Source organism: Podarcis cretensis (assembly GCF_951804945.1).
Source record: "Podarcis cretensis genome assembly, chromosome: 8".
In the NCBI taxonomy this organism is placed as follows: domain Eukaryota; kingdom Metazoa; phylum Chordata; class Lepidosauria; order Squamata; family Lacertidae; genus Podarcis; species Podarcis cretensis.
The window spans coordinates 93,175,307-93,197,872 of record NC_137177.1 but is presented as its reverse complement, the minus strand read 5'-3'; the positions used below and the strand labels follow the sequence as shown (position 1 = coordinate 93,197,872).

Genomic DNA, 22,566 nt, shown 5'->3' with positions numbered 1-22,566 from the left:
AAAGTGTGGGGTAAAGATTGCTTGGTGCAATATCATATAACATTCCCTGAAAAGAAATTGGAAGGAATTCTCATGGAATCTAACTTCCCCACAGACTTTGTGCAAACAAATCCATGGGGTCACGAAGAGTTGGACACGACTAAATGACAAAAATAATTACCATTTCTAGAAGAACCATTAGCACTCAGCTTACTAGTTACTTGAAAAGGCAAATTCAATACTAGCTGCTATGTAATTTATTAAGTTCCTATTACTTTGATCAGAATTGATTTTGACTGAATTGTGAGATGCGGTTATTGGAGTAGTTTGTTGTTACCCGACACTGTATCTCAAGGGAAACGTTTTAGAAGGGCAGGCACATTGTCATCAGTATAAATCATTAACAACTGCTCCTCTTATTATTAATCTTATTTGTCATTATTGAATTGCTAATTATTAAATTATTAGTCGTCATTACAGTATTAACTTGTCATAAGTTTTTTTTATTTTAGCACTTGCATCAGGAACATAGCTGTCAACTTTCCCTTTTCTTGCAAGGAATCCCATTCGGGATAAGGGAATTTCTCTTTTAAAAAAGGGAAACGTTGACAGCTATGATCAGGAACATAGTTTCCCGCCTTCACTTACCTCCACACATGTAACATTCTTGTTTTATGCTGTCTTGTTACATTTTGCATTTCTTTCCCAAAGGACAGCTCTGTTGCAGAGGGATCGTAGCCACGCCCCAGACACGGAAGGGCGCCCAGCTGCGTTCAGTTTGCCAGGTAAATTAGAGGACCCAGCAGTAAGTCTACAGGGCTTACTTCCGAGTAGACCCGCTTCGGCTCGCGCTGTCCGTCTCCTGCAGGAAAGGCAGCCCAGGTCCCTCCTGCCTCCGCCAACCTGGTGCCCGCCAGATGTGGCGAGGCTGCGGCGACCAGGGGTCATCCAGCCCGACCCCCGAGTCAGGGCTCCAAGGAAGGAGCAGAGTCTGCTCAATATTCTTTTAATACACACAATTCAGAGATGCAATTAAACGGTTTAATATATTTAATCATTAGACCAGCGCAACCCACAAGCAGATGTTCACACGGTTGCTAGAAGAAGAGCGAAGGGGAAGCAGCGCGTGCCGCGCGATGGGACTTGCTCGCGAGTAGGCGCGCCTCCTCCCAGAGCGAACCCGCAAGCGCCTCATCCCGCCAGCCGGACGGGCCCATCTCACCTTTGCGTCTCTCTATGGCGCAGCGCGGCCCGCCGCTTTCCGGCCCGGCTCGGGCTCCGTCGTGACCGCGGGGAGATGGCTTTACGGCAGCCGTAAGTGAGGGCGTTGGGCGCGCGACGGAAGCTGGCCGTGGCGGCGGAGGGGCTCCGGCTCTGCCCGTGAGAGGAGCGGGAGGGGATGGGGGGGTGGAATTGGCGGCGGAGACCCCAGGGGTCATCTAGCCCGCCCGCCCGCCCGCCCTCCCGGGGAGACTCCTCCGAGGCGCGGCGCCCTCGGCCTCGGGAGGGGCTCTTGCCAGGGCCGCTTCGGGCGGGGGTGGACTGACGGCCCTGGCAAGAGCCCCTCCCCAGTCCGAGGCTCTGCGCTCCCGCTTCCCGGGCTGGGCGGGTGCCAAGGCGACTCCAGGGGACTCTGCAAGCCCAAAGGATAAACTAGGGTGGCGGGAAACAGTGCTACAAAAACAGGGTGGCGAACAAAAAACACACCTTCCATGTCCGGGGTGTGTGTCCTTTCAAAAGACATGGTTTTGAAGAGAGGGAGGTGTGATGGGTTGCCCTCCCGGATAGCATGAACTGAGGGCGTTGGGGTGTAACTTGAGTTAGTTTTCAGAGGAAAAGGGCCTTGGAGAATTGGTGTAGGTCCCAGGGAGGCATAAAGGCCTGTCCTTCTGTGTATTAGATTGCAAAACAGCAATCTGCATGAAGATAATTACCACGGCTGCTTGAAGTCACAGTAACGTTAACCTTGTTGCCACACAGATCAAGTGTCTGTCCTTTTTTAAACTAAGGGATTGGTACCTCCGGTATGTAGGACAAGTACATGGGCCCATTGTTCATCACAATGGTCACCCTGTGTACGGAACCAGTGAGTTGGTCACATGCAAGTGCTCCTGATGAATAAGGGGCAGATCCTGTGAAACACAGTCGGTGAGACTTCACTCCCTAAAGAGCACCCCTGGGTGGCAGTTTGGAGTGGGAGACCAGCTGGAATTTGAGCAGAGGCAAAGGTTAAGAGGGGGGTGAAGGGAAGGAATGACTGATCTGGCTCGAATTTGATGGAGGCTGAAAGGCTGTGGAAGGAAAGTGGGTGCCTGTCTTGATGAGGAGCCCCCTCACCAGCCCTGTGTATGTTCTCTTTCCTCCCACCTCTAGACTGGCCAGTTCGAGTTGCGAGATGAGGCCGCAGCAGCCGCCTGTTGCCAGCAAGGTCTTTGTCCAGCGGGACTACAGCAGTGGCACCAAATGCCAGTTCCAGACCAAGTTTCCTCCAGAATTGGAGAATCGAGTAAGGGCTCCATGCTTTCGTCGTCCCTTGCAGTCTGACACAAGTGGGAGAAAGTTGGGTTACACCCAAGTTGACATATCCAAAGTTGATAGAAAGGGTGACTTTTCCACAGTAATGTTCATGATTCCAGTTTAAGTAATAATATAAAAACTGGAACATTCAAATTTATAAAATTAAAGGTGCACAGCAGCTAAAAGCAACCAATACAAACTTCGGTTTTGAAGTTTTGATGAAAATATACAAAGAAAAAGCAGCAATATTAAAAGCTAGGAAAACTAATTTTCCCTTCCTTTGGGAGTCCTAAAAAGCATTCTTATTCTTGTTTGGAACACACAAGTATTTTTACACACCCGTTAACTACACACTTCATTTTTTTAAAAAAATGCCTCAAACTGGACCCACCAATTCCCGGTCAGAGTCTAGGATATCAGCTGTGTATGGTCTTTGGAGGGGTGGCAATCTGCCTTACTGTTTTTGTTTGCTTTCTAAAGTTCTGGCTGGCAAACAGGGACCAGATTTTAAATTAAGTGTGGGTGAAAGGGTCAGCGCTGCTGCCTGTGCCCAGATTTGCTCCTGCTGAATCTTTTTCTGCTCTTTTTGGAAGGATTCCAAGAGAGAGAGGGAGTCAGACAGGCAAAGTCCTATCTCAGGACCAGGGTGATCTACCATCAGCTTTCCTGTGGAGAGGATCTTAGTCCCTTTTTTCTTTTGATTTTTAAATTTTTGTTTTAATTTTACTTGTAAACTAGTTTAGAACGATTGTATCTTGAAAGGCAGGAGAGAGAGCGAGAGATAGATAATTGTAACCATATGTAAATAAGTACTAGTGTGAAATCAACATTTCTTTTATTTATGTTATCCCTCAATGCACGCCAGCTACAGATGTGTGCAAAGTCCAAGTGATTGTGCATGGCTGAGGGCATAAACTCCTTATGTCCTTATCCTGGTGACAGTTTACATTTCTGTTACTGGGCGGGGAAGGTATTAAAAAGGCTGTGGCTCAGTATAGAAGGAGGTGAAGTGTGTGATAAAAGGTTATATCCTTGGAAATAAGCGCTATAGTGAAGTGCTCTGTGAAAAACCCTTGTAGTCCAGTTTTGCCGCTGGCTTTCAATTGCCAATTCCTCTGCTCAATAACTAAATGTCATCATACAGTCATACCTCGGGTTATAGATACTTCGGGTTGTGTGATTTTGAGTTGTGCACCGCGCCGAACCCGGAAGTACCGGAACAGGTTACTTCCGGGTTTCGGCACATGCTAAATTGCGCTTTGCGCATGCGCAGAAGTGCTGAATCGCGACCTGCGCGTGCGCAGATGCAGCGCTGCAGGTTGCGAACGTGATTCCCGCACGGACCATGTTCGCAACCCGAGTGTCCACTTTATTTGCCTTTTATTTGCAATTACTAGAGACCAACCTTTCATGGGCTGTAAATTTCTAGTATCAAGATAAACTTGGGCTATCTAGTGAAAACCCAAGATCATGAACATCTTTGTGTTTTCTCTATTGATTGTCACTTCCTGTGTATAAGTTTTGCTGAACTTGTAGATCCAGCTGCACACTCAAGCCCAGGCAGTTAAAAGCAGCTGAGTTGTTCTTGAGTCACGTTATGTATGTGGAAGTTCTCTAGGTTACTTAGTGTGCCTAATGCAACAGTGACGTCGTATCTTCTCATTGGATTCTCATTGGATTCTGTTTGTATTCTTGATTGTTGGTTCACATTCTGCATTTGGAGAGTTGCCTAAAAGCCTGCATGCTTAAGGTTAACTTAGCAAAATAGTGCATGGGGATGAAACTTGAAGTTTCAGCAATGGAAAATAAAGAATACAACTCCCTGCTAGACCAGATGTTTTGGGACTACAACTCCCATCATCCCTGACCACTGGTCCTGTTAGCTAGGGATGATGGGAGTCTGTTAGCTAGGGATGATGGTCCTGTTAGCTAGGGATGGTCCTGTTAGCTAGGGATGGTCCTGTTAGCTAGGGATGATGATAGTCCCAAAACATCTGGAGGGCCGAGTTTGCCTATGCCTGGTTTAGATGATCACCCATCACATGTTCCAAACTGAAGCAAGCAAGCAGGGGAAAGTGAAAGGGTGAAGGCGCAACTCTGGAAGACCACCCAATGGTCGTCCCCGGCCCCCATCACATTAACCTCAAAGTGGCTTTTTCTTCTCAGCACAGTGGACATTGTAGTCTATTCCAACAGTACAGTCATACCTTGAGTTAAATGTGCTTCAGGTTGAGCATTTTCAGGTTACGCTCCGCGGCGACCCGGAAGTAACGAAGTGTGTTACTTCCGGGTTTCGCCGCATGCGCAGACTCTCTAAATGATGTCATGTGCGGAAGCGGCGAATCGCAACCCGTGCACGTGCAAACGCGGGTTGCATTCACTTCAGGATGTGAACGGGGCTCCGGAATGGATCCCGTTCGCATCCAGAGGTACCACTGTATTGTCCTGATCTTGATGAGTTGAGGGTGTGTTCATAGAGCAGTGACACGGCAAGGGCACCACCTTCAATGAGCTTAGTTAGGTGAGACTTGAACAGGGGCTCTTAACTTACTACATGTATACAGTTGTACCTCAGAAGTCAAACGGAATCTGTTCCGGAAGTCCGTTCAACTTCCAAAACGTTTGAAAACCAAAGTGCGGCTTCTGATTAGGAAGCCACGGAAACCCTGTCAGACGTTTGGCTTCCAAAAATAGTTCGCAAATCAAAACAGTCATTTCCGGGTTTGCTGTGTTCTGGAGCCAGAACGTTTGGGAACTAAGCTGTTCAAAAACCAAGGTACTACTGTACTGTCTTTCCTCCAGAAACTTACAACAGTGTTTTAACCTCACAAGAATCCAAGGGGTCGTCTTAAACTGCAAGAGCATCTTGCCCAAGGCGACCCAATAGCTTAATCCTATGCACATTTCCTTGAAAGTTTGGCTGAGTTCAAATGGGGATACTTACAAATAAGCATGTGACAGATTGCAGCCTGAGCCTTGGCTTCCTGCAACTAAACGCCAAATGGTACCAGCTCAGAAGTTAAACAAAAGGAGACAGCGACTTAGTCCAGTTTTGATGCTGTCATCCTTAATGGTGGTGATAATAATGAAGCCATTGTCTTCCACAGTGAGATCACTGCCCCTACTGCCATTTGAATTCAGTGCTTCTTTAATTTTGTTTTGTTAGTTGGTTTGTATCCAAAATGGATTTAAAAGAAATTCATTTTCCAAGCCTTTTAGTGGACCTGTACAGAGATTGTCTGAGGCCTGTTGTGGGAGTCTCCAGTCGGCTGGGAGACGTGGGGTGTTCTTCAAATGACAGTGTAAGTCCGGCAGGCTCATGGTGGGGGCCCCAGGTCAGCTTAGCCCTCCAGTCGCCAGAGCAAGTATAGCTGGCTGCCCCTCCCCACTGCACAGGCCTGCCAGTTAGTACAGTGATACCTTGGGTTACATACGCTTCAGGTTACACACTCCGCTAACCCAGAAATAGTGCTTCAGGTTAAGAACTTTGCTTCAGGATAAGAACAGAAATCGTGCTCTGGCGGCACAGCAGCAGCAGGAGGCCCCATTAGCTAAAGTGGTGCTTCAGGTTAAGAACAGTTTCAGGTTAAGAAGGAACCTCTGGAACGAATTAAGTACTTAACCTGAGGTACCACTGTATACTGCATGCAAATACTTTTTAAAGAATGCTGTTTGGGCCTGTATATAAGCTGACGTCTCCACTGGAAAACATTCACCTCTAGAAACAAAAGTTTACCTGTTACAGTGGTGCCTCGCAAGACGAAATTAATCCGTTCCGCGAGTCTCTTCGTCTTGCGGTTTTTTCGTCTTGCGAAGCACGGCTATTAGCAGCTTAGCGGCTTTAAGAAAAAGGAAACAAACTCGCAAGACGTTTCGTCTTGCGAAGCAAGCCCATAGGGAACTTCGTCTTGCGAAGCACCTCAAAAAACGGAAAACTCTTTCGTCTAGCGAGTTTTTCGTCTTGCGAGGCATTCGTCTTGCGGGGCACCACTGTACTTAGCTATCACTGCACAGAAAACCATATATGCCTTGGAGTTTGCTACGTGAACCAGGTTGAATGCCTTCTGCTAAATGTGATGCCTTTTTCAGGTCGACAGGCAGCAGTTTGAAGAAACAGTGCGAACTCTAAACAATCTTTATGCAGAAGCAGAGAAGCTTGGGAGCCAATCTTACCTTGAAGGGTGCCTGGCCTGTTTGACTGCCTACACTATATTCTTGTGCATGGAAACACATTATGAAAAGGTACATTGAGTTACTGTGACCTCTGGAAAGGGCAGGGTGCAACATGGGCAAACTGGAGTTGTCAGTGGCAGAAAGTAATTCCACAAAAACAGGCACGTTAGTCTCTTGCAGCACTGAAGGCCAGTGGCACCATTCTGTCCCCAGGAATAAACTTTGTTCTCACTTTCTGGTAAGAGTTAAGGGTGCTTGCCTGCCTGCCTTTAACAAAGGAAAGCACTGGGAAACAGCAGCAGTTCCCTCTGCTAGTTGGCTTTCTGGCCCCAGCTGAATTTTCAGGATAGTTTTCATAAATGGGTGGATGCATTTCCCTCCCATCAATCACTTTCTTGACATTATAAAGGCTATCCAACTGTCTCTTGGCCAGACAGTTCTGAATAAGAGGTGCTTTGCTTTCTCTCCTAAGCCAGCATGACATATTTATTTAGTTCTCCAGAGTCCATTTCCTCTCACCATGGTGCTTCTGTTTCTGAGATTATATAATCTGGATTTGGTGCCTTTGTTACTTGCTTTTTGAGGTTACTCAGAATGCATTTATAATATATTGGCTTTCAAGAAAGGACACTCAAGGTATTTAGATCCAACCACAGTAAATATCCACAGTAAATATTTTAAAGTTTGCTGTGCTTGACTTAGAATAAAAGCACCCTTTCCAAAGACCATAAAAGGTAAAGGGACCCCTGACCGTTAGTTCTAGTCATGACCGACTCTGGGGGTTGTGGAGCTCTTCTTGCTTTAATGGCCGAGGGAGCCGGCGTACAGTTTCCGGGTCATGTGGCCAGCATGACTAAGCTGCTTCTGGCGAACCAGAGCAGCGCACGGAAACGCTGTTTACCTTCCCGCCGGAGCGGTACCTATTTATCTACTTGCACTTTGATGTGCTTTCGAACTGCTAGGTTGGCAGAAGCTGGGACCGAGCAACGGGAGCTCACCTCGTCGTGGGGATTCAAACTGCCGACCTTCTAGACGTAGAATAAAGGCACACTTTCCAAAGACCATACTTGAGTTAAATGCTTTTTTCTGTAAATGAATAATTTACTAATGCTTCAAAAGAGTAATAAATATTGTTGGCAGTTAGTTATTATCTGGATAACCTTGGCCTATGTTTCTTTAAATTTTCAGATTTTTCCACTGGTCTTGGCCTTCAGGGTGCATTGAAGCTGTTCAGTTATTTAATAATACTGCATAGTTGGATCAAGCTGCTTAACATGTTACAGATAAGTTAGGAGGCAAATTTGAAACGTAAAACAATATTTTGTGTTTCTATATGCCATCTATAAGCAGTATAAAATGTACCAGCTAACTAAACAGCAGAGCAAGACGTGGTTGCCTATGCAGCTGGCTATTTATGCAGTACTCGCCCTGATATTCAAAGCACTTTACTTTCATTATCCTGATAATCTGCCCAACAATCTGTAGGGTCAGCCATTACTGCTGGGACTGAGGCAAGGGACTTCCTTGATCATGAGACTCTGCAAACAGGCCAGCACCACCTTTGTTATCTTTCTTTCTTTCTTTTGGTTTAATATTTTTATTAATTTTCACACACAAAAACTAAATCATTACATTAAAGAAAAAAAAATAAGATGAGACATTTAAAACAACTATACACAATCAATATTAAATCCACATTATGGGATTACTTGAATCCCCCGACTTCCCTCCACTCCTTCCCTTGGTTCCTTTGTATTATCTTCATTCATGCATGTCAAAAAAAAATATCTTTATCTCTAATTAACTCCAACTTTAAACATTGTCTATAACATTGCAAGTGTTTTTAAAAATCCTGCTAACGTATTAACTTGCATACATTGCTTTTGTAAATATGCAATAAACATTTCCCATTCTTTTTTATATTTGTTGTCATCTTGATCGCTAAGTTTCCCAGTTAATTTATCCATTTCCGCATACTCCATTGACTTAGTTTGCCAATCTTCCTTGGTGGGGACTTCTTCTTTCCAGTGTTGGGCTAGCAGTATCCGGGCAGCCATTGCTGCATACATGAACAAATTCTTGTATCCTTTACGTAAATCCATTCCTGTAATACCTAATAGGAAAGTTTCTGGTTTTTTAACAAAGGTTATTTTTATTTTTTTCCAATTCATTATATATCATTTCCCAATTTTTAAAATAACTTTACATTGTCACCACATATGAAAAAACATACCTTCTACTTCTTTACATTTCCAACACTTACTTTCTCTTGTTTTATACATTTTGGCCAATTTAACCGGTGTTAAATACCACCTATAGTTCATGTAATTCTCTTTAAGTAAGGTACAGGCTGTGAATTTTATATCATTCTTCCATAGTCTTTCCCAATCTGTCATCTGAATATTATGTCCCACGTCTTTTACCCACTTTATCGTAACACACTTGACCTCTTCATCCTTAGTTTCCCATTCCAACAAGTTACACATTTTTGATAATAATTTAGTACCACTTTCTATTATTTCTCTCTGGAAATTTGAGATTTCATTGGTGAATGCTTTCTTTTTATCATTTTTGAATACTTCATTTAACTGAAAATATTGTTACCAGTCTGTTACCTTTCCTCTTCTTGAAATTCCTTCAATTTTAATTGGTTATTCATTTCTGTTAACAGCTCTCTATGTTGCCCAATTAGGTTTCATATTTAATTTTTTCACGGATATTGCTTCCAGTGGGGAAAGCCACCATGGTGTTCTTGTTCTAGCAAATCTTTATATTTTTCCCAAACTTTAAAATCACAATTTTTATTATATGATTCTGGAAGTTTTTATGTACTTTTGCCTTCTGATACCACAAGTACACATGCCATCCAAATTTAGTATCATGTCCTTCTAAAACTAATAAATCTGCATTTTTTTATATTATCCAATTCCGGATCCAGCATATGCAAGAAGCTTCATAATATAATTTTAAATCTGGTAAGGAGAAGGCACCTCTTTCCTTAAGATCTGTTAATAATTTATATTTTATCCTTGGCTTCTTTCCTCACCAGATAAATACCTTTGAAATATCCTTCTGCCACTCTTTGAAGCAGCTCACATTGCTTATCACTGGGATTGATTGAAACAGAAATAAAATTTCCTTTTCTTAAAAAAAATAATTTTTATTAACCGACCAATCAAATCACATCACATAAATTCCGAATTACAAAGCCAAATTTTAAATTTTTGTTGGGGGGACCCATATTTCAAGTTCCGAAGGGGGATTCCGATCATCTTCTTGCTGCTGCGTTAATATCCAGAAATCTGTCCAAATAATGTTCATAACTCTATCCAGTCTTATCTTGCTGTTTCCACATCTCATCTTGTTCGTATATTTTTCTTTTTTTCTTTATGATCTCTTCTGATAATCTCCTTAAGCAGGTAAACACCAATTATAATCCTGTGTGAATTTTTCCGTTCGTCCAATCATCATATCAAGATGGTTTCTATATATCATCACTTTCATAAATAACAACACTCTTTCCATCATTAATCTCACAAATCTGTCGCTCTTTAGTCCTCTGAGGATGCTTACCCACAATATGAAAACAAATCTACTCCTCCTCCCAGACATAAGTCTTTCGACAGAACTTGCCAAAATGGCGACACTGTTTTTTGCTGCATCATTCCAAAGCTCTTATGCTTTCCACGATCTTCTTGAAACATGCTTTGATTAGAAAATTATCTCCACACAGTCTTAAATCCACAGCTTAAGTCATTTAAACAGCATTTCTGACTTGTGACTTGTGGGGGGGGATTCTTGGTTAATCACATAGAGAAAAGAAAGGAAAGTTTTCCCCCCTCCCCCATCCAGTCCCGTTGCCGAACATACCGAGCCTTGTTGTGTCTTCTCATGATTTATTCTTGTTCCTCCGACCCGTCTTGTTTCTCAGAGATCTCTTTGGTTAGCAGTCTTTACTCCCCATTCTTCCTTGAAATATGTGCATTAGCTTCCTCCTAATTGTTTCTTTTGAAGTTGCTGCAGCTAGAGGCAACATCCAGGAGCGCCGAGATCCGCACAAGGGCTTTCTGCCTAGTGCCCCCACCCCCTCAAATTCGGGGGTGGTATAGGGCACAGCAGGCAAGGGCAGTCCCATACACACACTTGGGGGGGGAAGGCTGTTTACTCCCATCACAGCCTCTTAATTACCTCATGTGGGTCGGAGAGATGTTATTGTCAGCCATCTTCCAATGCGCCCCTAGTCCCCGTCCCCCCCAGAAATAACATTTCCTACAGGTGCTTGTAAAAGGACTTTACTACTTTAAACATGGTTTTGCAAACATAGTTTTGGGAAGCAGATTGGATGCAAATGCTACAGGAACGTTTGTCTCTTCTTTCCCCAAGGTTCTGAAGAAGATTGCCAAGTACATTCAGGAACAGAATGAGAAGATCTATGCCCCACAGGGCATCCTCCTGACAGACCCCATTGAGAGAGGGCTCAGAGTTGTATCTTTTTCTGTGGCTTCCTAACCTTTTGTGCTCTGGTAGCTCTCATATCTGTTTGTGCCTTTGTGAACCAATAAAACAGCCTGTGGCCATTAAACAAACAAATCCTGCTGGGATGAAATTAGTATTTTACTCCAGCTTTTGAGCAAATCTTGTTTTAGCCTTTGTTGTGTAAGCACAGCCCCTTAGCTATCTTCACAATTAGTGTTGGCCTAGGACTTGAGAGATTCGTGCTCCTCACTCAGCCAAAAAGCTCACTAGGTAACCTTGTGCCAGTCACTCAGTCTTGGTCTTAACAGAGTTGTTGTGGGGGAGTGGGGAAAGAACCTTGGATGAAAGGGTGGGATATGAATGGAAGAAATCCCTTTCTTAGGTGTGGAAATCACTTCATACGTAATGATTGCTACTTCCGTTGAGTTTTCGCTTGATAGCACATGGGGTGAAGCTGGCAGATAGAACCTTTCCATCAGTGCTGGTTAGGGAGGCTGCTCCAAGCAGAAGAGAAGCATCTCTTGCTTCAGTTTCTGCAGAATTGTAGTTTGCTATGTGAGGCCTGTTATGTTGACACACCAGGAAGTGATGGGGGTGTTCTTCACAGCTTCAGGTGTACAGGCCGGTTTGCCTGGACTCTTCTTAACAGGTGTCAAAGAGTACTGGTTGGGGATCCTTGGAGGTAGGGAACAAGCTTCCTTCTGAGTGTTGCTTATCAGCTATAGCAAAAAGAGCCTTCCAAGAAGTCTTTCCCCCCATTCTGTAGATTTTGCTTCTGACAAGGGCATAGGCAACACGGGCTCTCATTGGGAGGGCAGTAAAGGGCTTTGCAGCCGCCTTTGCCTGTAAGGAGCAGCGTGTTGGCATCTCTCCTCCAGAATTCAAAGTGGGGGTGGGGAAGGGTTTATGCTAGTTCATTAATAGTATAACATTTGGAAAGAAAGAATTTGGCTGAGTCAGACTCATTGGCCCATCTAGCACAGCATTGTCTGCACTGGCTGGCAGCAGCTCTCCAGGCTTTGAGGCAGGGGACATTCCTATGGAGACCTTTGAGGACTGAGCCGGGTGTCTTCTGCAGGCAAAGCACTGAGCTGAGGTCCTTCTCACCCCTTAAGTGGGGGTGGGGCAATATAAGATTCAGTACTTCGCTATCTTGATGTTTTTACCCACATGCCTCTTCTGTAGTGTATTTTTTTTAACAGCCCTGCTGTGCAGATTGAAATTACCATTTATGAAGACAGAGGTGTGAATAGTGGGAGATAAATCCTGAGGTCCAAGGTAAGTGTTAACTGTAGATGCTGCTTTGTGATCCGCTTCTCTACAAAAGAAAACCCCACCAAAATAGTTTATTCCCACTGCTCCCACCAAAGAAAATGGTTTCTGCATTTAAAGTTCATGGGAAAAACAACCCTATACTATTGCATTATGATTGTTTCACGTAGCCCTAAATAAGTGAAAATTTTAAAATAATGTTCAACCCCTGGAGAGCTGTTCTAGCAGCAAATGAAGGAACAGAATTGAGAGCCAGTGTGGTGTAGTGGTTAAGAGCGGTAGTCTCATAATCTGGGGAACCGGGTTTGTGTCTCCGCTCCTTCACATGCAGCTGCTGTGTGACCTTAGGCCAGTCACACTTCTTTATAATAATATAATAAAAATAATTTATTATTTGTACCCCGCCCATCTGGCTGGGTTTCCCCAGCCACTCTGGGCGGCTTCCAACAAAGATGAAAAATACACTAAAATGTCACATATTAAAAACTTCCCTGAACAGGGCTGCCTTCAGATGTCTTCTGAATGTCAGGTAGTTGTTTATCGCTTTGACATCTGATGGGAGGGCGTTCCACAGGGCGGGCGCCACTACCGAGAAGGCCCTCTGCCTGGTTCCCTGTAATTTGGCCTCTCGCAGTGAGAGAACCGCCAGAAGGCCCTCAGAGCTGGACCTCAGTGTCCAGGCAGAACGATGGGAGAGGAGACGCTCCTTCAGATATACTGAACCAAGGCCGTTTAGGGCATTAAAGGTCAGCACCAACACTTTGAATTGTGCTCGGAAACGTACTGGGAGCCAATGTAGGTCTTTCAAGACTGGTGTTATATGGTCTCGGTGGCCGCTCCCAGTCACCAGTCTAGCTGCCGCATTCTGGATTAGTTGTAGTTTCCGGGTCACCTTCAAAGGTAGCCCCACATAGAGCACATTGCAGTAGTCCAAGCGGGAGATAACCAGAGCATGCACCACTCTGGCGAGACAGTCTGCAGGCAGATAGGGTCTCAGCCTATGTACCAGATGAAGCTGGTAAACAGCTGCCCTGGATAGAGATTTGACCTGTGCCTCCATGGACAGCTGTGAGTCCAAAATGACTCCCAGGCTGCGCACCTGGTCCTTCAGGGGCACAGTTACCCCATTCAGGACCAGGGAATCCTCCACACCTGCCCGCCTCCTGTCCCCCAAAAACAGTACTTCTGTCTTGTCAGGATTCAACCTCAATCTGTTAGCCGCCATCCATCCTCCAACCGCCTCCAGACCTTCCAGGACCTTCACCGCCTTCACTGGTTCTGATTTAAAAGAGAGGTAGAGCTGGGTATCATCCGCATACTGATGAACACCCAGCCCAAACCTCCTGATGATCTCTCCCAGTGGCTGCATGTAAATGTTGAAAAGCATGGGGGAGAGGACAGAACCCTGAGGCACCCCACAAGTGAGAGCCCAGGGGTCTGAACACTCATCCCCCACCACCACTTTCTGAACACGGCCCAGGAGGAAGGAGCGGAACCACTGTATGACAGTGCCCCCAGCTCCCAGCCCCTCAAGACAGTCCAGAAGGATGTTATGGTCGATGGTATCAAACGCCGCTGAGAGATCCAGCAGAACTAGGAAACAGCTCTCACCTTTGTCCCTAGCCCGCCGGAGATCATCAACCAGTGCGACCAAGGCAGTTTCAGTCCCATGATGAGGCCTGAATCCCGACTGGAAGGGATCCAAATGGTCCGCTTCTTCCAGGCGTGCCTGAGGTTGTTCAGCAACCACTCTCTCAATCACCTTGCCCAAAAATGGAAGATTTAAGACTGGGCGATAATTGGTCATCGTGGCCGCATCTAAAGATGGTTTTTTAAGAAGCGGTTTAATAACCGCCTCTTTCAGCGGGTCTGGGAAGGCTCCCTCACGGAGGGAAGCATTCACCACCCCACGAAGCCCATCGCCCAGTCCTTCCCGACTAGCTTTTATAAGCCAGGATGGGCAAGGATCCAGGAGACAGGTGGTTGGCTTCACTCGTCCAAGCAGCCTGTCCACATCCTCGGAGGTAACAGATTGGAACTGATCCCACACAACTTGACTAGACAGGACTCTAGCACTCTCCCGCCCTGGCCCTGCTCCCACGGTGGAGTCTACTTCTTCCCGAATCTGAGCGATTTTATCTGCAAAAAACTTTGCAAAATCATTGCAGGAGATCATGTGGCCCGTACTGGGCCCCGATGTCGCAGGTGGTTCCGCTAAATTGTGAACCACCTGAAAAAGTCTCCTGCTGCTGTTTTCTGCAGATGCAATAGAGGCGGCGAAGAAAGTCTTCTTCGCCGTCGCTATCGCCACTTGGTAGGCTTGACGTTGAGCTCTAATCTGTGTCCGGTCAGATTCGGAATGAGTTATCCGCAACCAGCGCTCTAGCCGTCTCAACGATTGTTTCATTGCCCTCAGATCCGTGGAAAACCATGCAATCGGAGAGGGCGCTTCAGAGCCAAACAGTCAATAGCCCTGGTTAACTCCACATTCCAGCGGGCCACCAGGGAATCAGCTGAAAGGCCATCAACATGGGATAAAGCATCCCCTACCACTCTCTGGAAACCATTTGGATCCATTAAGTGGCGGGGGCGGACCATCCGAATCGGTCCCACCTCCCTGCAGAGGGGATGGGTCGCAGAGAAGTCCAGTTGCACCAGGAAGTGATCCGACCATGGCACTTCTTTCGTTTCGCTTTTAGTTAGTGTCAGATCACCAACATCCATAGAGGTAAACACCAGGTCCAAGGCATGTCCGTGGCTATGGGTTGGGCCAGACTTATTCAGGGACAGCCCCATGGAGGCCATGCTTTCCACGAAGTCCCGAGCGGCCCCTTGTAAGGTCGTGTCGGCATGGATGTTAAAATCCCCTAGGACAACCAAGCTAGGTGTCTCCAGGAGAACATTTGCCACAACCTGAAGCAGCTTGGGCAGGGAATCCTTGGTGCAGCGGGGAGGTCGGTACACCAAAAGGAATCCTGTACTGCCCCTATTGCCCAACTTCCAGAACATGCACTCGGAAAACTGGGTCTTCCCAATAGGACGCCTGGTGCAAACTAATGACTTCCTAAAAATCACTGCAACCCCCCCCTCCCCGCCCACATGACCTGGGTTGCCGTGCGTAAGAAACCTGGTGGACAAGCGGCGGCAAGGACAGGCCCATCTGCTTCATCCAACCAAGTCTCTGTTACACATGCCAGGTCAAGTCCTCCATCCATGATCAAGTCATGGATGGCAGTGGTTTTATGAATCATTGACCTGGCATTGCACAGCAGCACCTTCAGGTCATGTGGGTATCCCTTGCTGATTCTAGTATCCATGCGGTCAGGACCAGACCTGGAGGCAGGGATAGTTCTCAGACAACGACTAAACCTGCCTCCTCTGTAATGACATGGTCTGGTCTTAGCGTAACTCCTCTTCCTACCCGTGATCACTGAGATCGGTTGTCCCCAAACAAATTCCCAGGCCCAATAAACATCCATCCCACCCCCACCCACCCCACATACAAAAAATTCAAAAGAAAATTTTAAAAACATTTTAAAAGCACTCTGCACCCCTCCAGCAGTAACAGCAACTGTCCTAGTGCGGCCCGTCAGGCCCTGCCCTGGGCCAGGTGGTAAGTGGCAGGAAGGAGCAGGGCCCCCAGACACTCACACAGGAGAGTCCTCCTGGGCAGCAGAGCACAGCAGTCCCTGTGAGGCTTCAGGCCCCACCCTGGGCCAGGTAGGTGGTAAGCGGCAAGAGCAGGGCCCTCAGGCACTCACACAGGAGAGTCCTCCTGGGCAGCAGAGCGCAGCAGTCCCTGTGAGGCTTCAGGCCCCGCCCTGGGCCAGGTGGTAAGTGGCAGGAAGGAGCAGGGCCCTCAGATACTCACACGCAGGAGAGTCCTCCTTCTTTGAAGTCTCTCAGCCCCACTCACCTCAGAGAGTGTTTGTTGTGGGGGAGGGAGGGAAAGGAGAATGTTAGCCGCTTTGAGACTCCTTAAAGGGAGTGAAAGGCGGGATATCAAATCCAAACTCCTCTTCTTCTTCTTCTTTTTCTAATGATTCTTCTGGAATTATAGAATAATTAGACTTTTTTTATTTAATCTGATTGAGTATTATTTTCTACCTATCACATTGAAAAGAAGGAATCAAGATCGGGAGGATGTGGAGGAAAGAAAAGGAGAACGGAGACTCACAAAACAGTGATAGCTGGTTTGGAGTAATACTGTTGTAGTCACTAAGAAGATAGAGTGCATATTAAGGTTTTTCTTTGTATGCATGTTGCTTGTTTTCAGGATGCTGGTTCTTGGGTTCTGTCACCTAGTCATCAGTTTTGAATGGAGAGTGAATTTTCCCAACAACCTAGTGGGAAACCAGAATGTAACCAAGCACTGAAGGACAAACAGAAATCCTCAGCTGCTTGGCATGAGGAGGATTTCCTTTTGGACACTTTGTCAGAAATTGCATGTTGCCTTGCAGCTCAGCCCCCCCAGTCCACCTTGCTGGAGGGTCTGCATGGAGCAGAGGGGTCCTTCCACCTTGCCCTTGAAGACTCCATTGCCAGTTGTGGGGAAGTTTGAGCAAGTGGGCGAGTAGAAGCTGCCACGGACAGGATCCAGTCAGCAACTCCCCCCGCCCCCCAAGAAGGTGTCTGATAGGTGGACCCCACCACCAGCCCGAGACTGCAAGGGGCCCCTCTGTTTCTGCTCAGGGGTTAGGATTAGCAGCCTGAGTTTCAATGGCTCAGAAATGGACTGATGATAAGTCTGAGATTGAATAATATTTCCAAGAAATCAACCAATCTACATGTTGTAGATGTGGCACACCCACCTGGTACAAAGAAAGATGTTAAGAGATATTTAAGCTGGCTTTAGGACCATTGTTGAATAGCAGGCAACATGTGAAAGCAAGTGACAAGTCTGGTGAATTCACCAACTGGCAATAAAAATGCCATTATCAGGCCAAATAGGTCATTAAAGAGAACACCCTTCAATCTTTCTTGCTAGATAGGTGATTTATAATGCAAGGATCAATTTTTAGTTGATTGGTCAGTGTCCTCTATCAGCTCCTATGCTGATCAGAAAGAAGTTTCACTCATAAGCATGTGCAATTAAGAGTATTCTAGTTTAATCTATCTTGCCTTAAGTTGTGCATCCTCATTACTTGGGAGAGAAAAGTGGGATGAAAACCAAATTTGGGAGTTGAAATCTACCCTCTTGTGTAGGCAGCAGCATTATTGAAAGTGAAATTCTAGAACTTTTATCCTGTCACAAGAAGGAGTGTACAGTGGTACCTCGGGTTACATACGTTTCAGGTTACATACGCTTCAGGTTACAGACTCCGCTAACCCAGAAATACTACCTCAGGTTAAGAACTTTGCTTCAGGATGAGAACAGAAATTGTGCGGCTGCAGCGGGAGGCCCCATTAGCTAAAGTGATGCTTCAGGTTAAGAACAGACCTCCAGAATGAATTAATTTCTTAACCCGAGGTACCACTGTAGTGCTGATGGAAGTAATTAGTTGAAATTACAAGTGATTTTCCCTATAAATATAAAAAGTTTAACCAGAAGTCATTGTTCAAATGATTAACAAAGTGTAGTCCTGCTTATTGCTGCTGCTGCTCTTGTTTCGAAAGCAATTTCTGTCCAGTCTGTTGTTGGCTTCCCTGGAGGAAAATGTTGGCCCCTGACACCCTTTGGCTGCAGTATGACTGTTGCTGGTGAGCTTAAGAATAGTGCAGCTAGTCCATTGGAAGGTCCTGCTAATCCCTGAACTCTTGAGAGGAAGCTGTCATGTTAGGCTCTTGTTTTCTGTGGCTGTAATACACCCTCTTCCCTCCACGCCGGCTGCGTTTACTGCCACATCTGTTTGGCACCATCCATTAGATATGGCTCATTTGACAGTTGCTAGTGCTTTCCAGAATAGTTGTAGGGATTTTGAGCAATTACATACACAAAGGACCTATTTTATTGGTGTTCAAGCCACTGTGAAATTTCTAAACCTAAGGCACATAGACTGATAGTACATTTCTGAATAGCTTCATTAACTGCAAGTGTGTTTTATTTAGCATGATGATTTGAAGCTCTCCAGTAATGTTGAGGTAGAAAAGGAGCTTTGTAGATTCTCTGGCTGCCAAAATTGTCCTTTGGTCACCTTCCTCTTCCAGCCATCTGAGGTTGGCTTCCTGTCCACGGCATTCGTCCGGAATGGTCCACAGCTGTTGAACATACACAGCAAGGATGCCATGGGGACCCTCATGACATAGGCACTCAAACGCCCCTTTGGAAATTGGCGTTTGAGTGCCTGATGCTCATCAGAATGACACAGAGCTGGTACTTTATTTATTTAGTGCAGCGAGGCTCCTCACGGGGTCTCTGCCATAGGAGCAGAGCTGCACTCTGCCATGGGAGCTGCACTGGCTCCCGGTGGAGTACAGGGTCAGATTTAAGGTGCTGCTTTTGACCTTTAAAGCCCTTCACGGCCTAGGACCCTCGTAGCTACGGGACCGCCTCTCCTGGTATGCCCCACAGAGAGCCTCAAGGTCCATAAATAACAACACCCTAGTGGTCCCAGGCCCTAAGGAAGTTAGATTGGCTTCAACCAGAGCCAGGGCCTTTTCAACTCTGGCTCCGGTCTGGTGGAACGCTCTGCCTCATGAGACCAGGGCCCTGCAGGATCTAATTTCTTTCCGCAGGGCCTGTAAGACAGAGTTGTTCCGCCTGGCCTTTGGCTTGGAGCCAATTTGATTCCCTCCCTCTCTTTCTTTTTTTCTTTTCCTTCTCCTCCTGCGATGAGGCTACATTTTAATATTTTAATGTTCCATTATTTTAATGTTGTATTTTATTTTTGTTTTTAAGTTGTAATCATTCATCTTGTTTTTATTATTGCTTGTAAGCCGCTCTGAGCCCGGCCTTGGCTGGGGAGGGAGGGGTATAAATAAAAATTATTATTATTATTATTATTCTTTTATAAATAACCTCCAGCCAATCAGAGTCTGCTGTCACCCAGGCCAGTCAGATGGACTTCACCTGATGCAGGCCGCATGTAATAAAACCTTAAAGCAATTGCCCCTCTCTCTCCTCTGTCAGAACCACTGCTCCACAGGTTTGCAACACTGGTAACAGTACAAGGCTTCAAACCTTTAAAGTCACTGAAAATTTTACCTTCAAAACACAAACATATCTGAGAGGAAAGTGCATCAATGTTTTGTTTTAATCATAACTCAGCTCTCTTTCTTCCTAGGTTCCAGCTTTTGTTCCAGAAAGTTCCCCTACCTCCTCCATCATAACATCATTCCTTTCTTCTGCCGCCAACCCCATGGTGCCATCTACCACAAAGACTTAACTTCTCAAAATCCTACTCCTTCACAGCAAAATCCCATGGACAGGATAGCATCCATTTTGTGTCATATGGGTAAGCCAAAAGCAATGGCGTCTGCCTGGTAGCTTTAGCTTCCAAGGACCAGTTGAGCAGCCATACGAGTCAGTGGGCACAAGACCAGACTGGAGTCGGCTAAGGGCTGAGTGGCTCCTTTTGCAAGCGCTCGGATTTTGTCAGCTGTTCCAGAAGAAAGCAGCAGTGCGGCATAGGCAGCTGAATCTCCAGAAATGAGGCCCATGTTTGTGAAGTGGCAGCAGGGTGTTTCTCTGCTTGTTCAGAGGAGACTTGGAACAAATACCATCTTGAGTTGAAGCCTCCTGTGGTGGTAACAGCAACAATGCAAAAAGGCTTTCATTTTTAACACTTCACCAAGAGCTAGTGCAGTCTTCGGGACATGAAGTCCTCTGCTTTCACTGTGTCTTTCAAGAGAGAAGAAGGTCAATGGTTTGTTTCGTTCAATGCGCGGAAGTGCGGCAGCCCAAATGTATGCTGTGCCAGTCAGTGTAACCGCCCCCTGCTCTCTCCACCCCTTTTCAAGTGTTGAATATGTGAGCTAGGTAATAAATGGCTTTTTCAGTTTTGTTAGCAGTTAAAAAGTTTTAGGGCAAGCTGGTAACTTGACTAGAAATGGTGTTATGATAGCGCTTTGTTTTAGATCTCTCTCACACAGTGTGCAACTCAGCAGCCTGTAGTACTTCCACTTGCATTCAACATTCCTCTAGCAACACTTACAAAATATATAGAAGATTTTAGTCTTCTGAGTTGATACCTTCTTATGGATCAAGTGTTTTTCTCCGTTCATCCAAGTGGGCCCTTGAGTAGAGGCCAGCAAGAGTCGCTCAGCCGCTTGACAGTTGCTGTCGCCTCCCATGTCCAGGAATTCAAGGCTTTGCCAAACGAGACCACCTACAAAACGGATAAAATATTTCACTTCTTGAGCGATTCAAAAAGCCAGTAGTGAATCAGGGTCTTTAGGTGGATTATTCTTCAATACCTATTTGCTGGTTTCTTTATCCTTTCCTCTAGAAGTCTGTTTAATATTTAAGTGTACAAAACACCTGTTGTTGTTTTTCTAAACTGTAACAGTGTTCTGCCTTTTGCACCCGTTACAATCAGTTTTGAGAAATATTAATGGATTGGTAACTTTTTTTCTTAAATAAATTTTGTCATTTGCTAGCACTGATCTGAATTTGGGTTTATTTTCTTCCACGAAAGTTAAACCAATGACATTTGGGGGGAATTGAAGATCCCCTCTGCTACTCAGCCTGCCCATGGCCTTATTTGTATGTATACATTAACTTGCGTGTTAAAGGTATTTGCAGCCAGAATGGTGTGCAGTGAGTAAAACGCCTTTGCTTCTTGAAGCTCTGGATTGCAGCATTAGAGGATAGAAACATGGCTAATGATTGCAAGAAAATACCTAACCCCATATTGATTGGGCCAATAGCTTACACTTCCCTTTTTTACTATGGTAAAGAGGAGACCGGCTTCCCTCATAACTTAGTACCTTCCAGGTGTTTAGGACAACAACTCACTCTGGATTGTACCTATGGGTCCCTTCCAAACTTGTGATCCTGCATGTGTGAAGTTGGAATCTTTTGAGAGGAAACCATTATTGAACTGATCTCACAGCCTTGTCACACAAAAGTTTGCCCCTACTTAGTTTTTTTCATTTCAGCTAGCTATTTCAGATGGGAAAAGTTTTGCTTATGCACAATGAGTTGGAATTGGTTTCTGCTTTCCTGCAAATCAGCCAGAGATCTCCCGGTAGATCCCAAGCTATTTTCTGTGCCCCAACCTGTCCTATTGTACAGCAGATTTTCTAGTTCTGACAACACAGCATGAGATGGGAGTTAAGATAAGGTTACCAGATTTTTTTCAATGAATCCGGGGACACTTTAAATAAAATAAATAAATACTATGTTTGCGACATTGATGCTGCAGCAATGGCGGTGGCAGAGGGGCGGCCGAAACCTTGACCTCAACTGCCACGTTTCCCCTTCCTCTGAGGCTTCTATCTCCTTTCTCCATGAGCCTGGGCAGCCCCTGAGTTGTTGGTTCTTCGGTGGTGGTGGGGAATGGAATGTGAAAGGCAAAGGAGGGCCGAAGGCTTGGGCAGCGCGATGCCTCTTCCCATCGGAGCAGCCCCAATCCCATTCCTGCTTGCACGCAAGCTCTGATGGGCAGCGTGAAGCCTCCCTTCCCAGCTGAGTTGCTGGGGTCAGGGAAGGTGGAGGGAAGCTGCATCTTTGAGCCCCTGCGCCACCACCATATGGGGACCTCCGAGCAGCTCCTGAAGCCGGCCAGAGCCAACTGCTCCGGGCTGCTGAGACTGCGTTTCCCGGGGACGTTTGATGAAATCTGGGGACATTCCGGGGATGGAATTTGTCTGGGGACTTATTCGCAAATCCGGGGACTGTCCCCGGGAAACTGGGACATCTGGTAACCCTAAGTTAAAAGGTGCTGCTGGGTGTTCTCTCCCCATCCCGCCCTAGGGCAGTGACTCTTCAACTTATTTCTCTGAGCCACACTTTCAGGATACAAATTTGTTCACCTTTTTGTTTTAATTGATAAACAATACCCAGGAAAACAAAAAGACCCCACTCCCAGCTGTCATTTCTAACGCAGAAGCAACTACAGTACTTTAGAATAGGCTCAAGGGACAACGCTGCTGCTTCATTTCTTCCTGATCCCATGAAGCAAGCCATCCTCTGACCAGGCTCTCATCTTCTCATCTGCGGGTGAATTAATTGATTGAGTAATTCATAATATATGTGTCCACGTTTGA

General features: G+C 45.8%; 1 protein-coding gene across 5 annotated transcripts; it reads left to right on the top strand.

Moving 5' to 3' along the window:
- Positions 1-1,211: 1,211 nt before the first annotated feature.
- Positions 1,212-20,957, top strand: GOLGA7 (golgin A7). 5 transcript variants are annotated; one of them, XM_079989042.1, is made up of 6 exons: positions 1,212-1,293; positions 2,353-2,485; positions 6,586-6,738; positions 11,053-11,154; positions 12,361-12,423; positions 19,641-20,957. In XM_079989042.1, exons 1-5 carry the CDS (start codon positions 1,277-1,279, stop codon positions 12,406-12,408), a joined length of 453 nt encoding a protein of 150 aa, XP_079845168.1. In that variant the 5' UTR covers positions 1,212-1,276; the 3' UTR covers positions 12,409-12,423; positions 19,641-20,957. The 5 variants fall into 5 exon arrangements, with proteins under 5 accessions (XP_079845168.1, XP_079845169.1, XP_079845172.1 ...); XM_079989043.1 differs by having other exon boundaries at positions 1,287-1,359; XM_079989046.1 differs by lacking the exon at positions 1,212-1,293 and adding an exon at positions 1,316-1,359 and having other exon boundaries at positions 2,362-2,485.
- The last annotated feature ends 1,609 nt before the right edge of the window (positions 20,958-22,566 follow it).

Excerpts from the sequence above, each read along its gene's own strand:
- GOLGA7 (XM_079989042.1), top strand. Across the intron at positions 6,739-11,052 it reads TGGAAACACATTATGAAAAG|GTTCTGAAGAAGATTGCCAA; the intron begins GTACATTGAGTT and ends TCTTTCCCCAAG. Across the intron at positions 11,155-12,360 it reads TTGAGAGAGGGCTCAGAGTT|ATTGAAATTACCATTTATGA; the intron begins GTATCTTTTTCT and ends CCTGCTGTGCAG.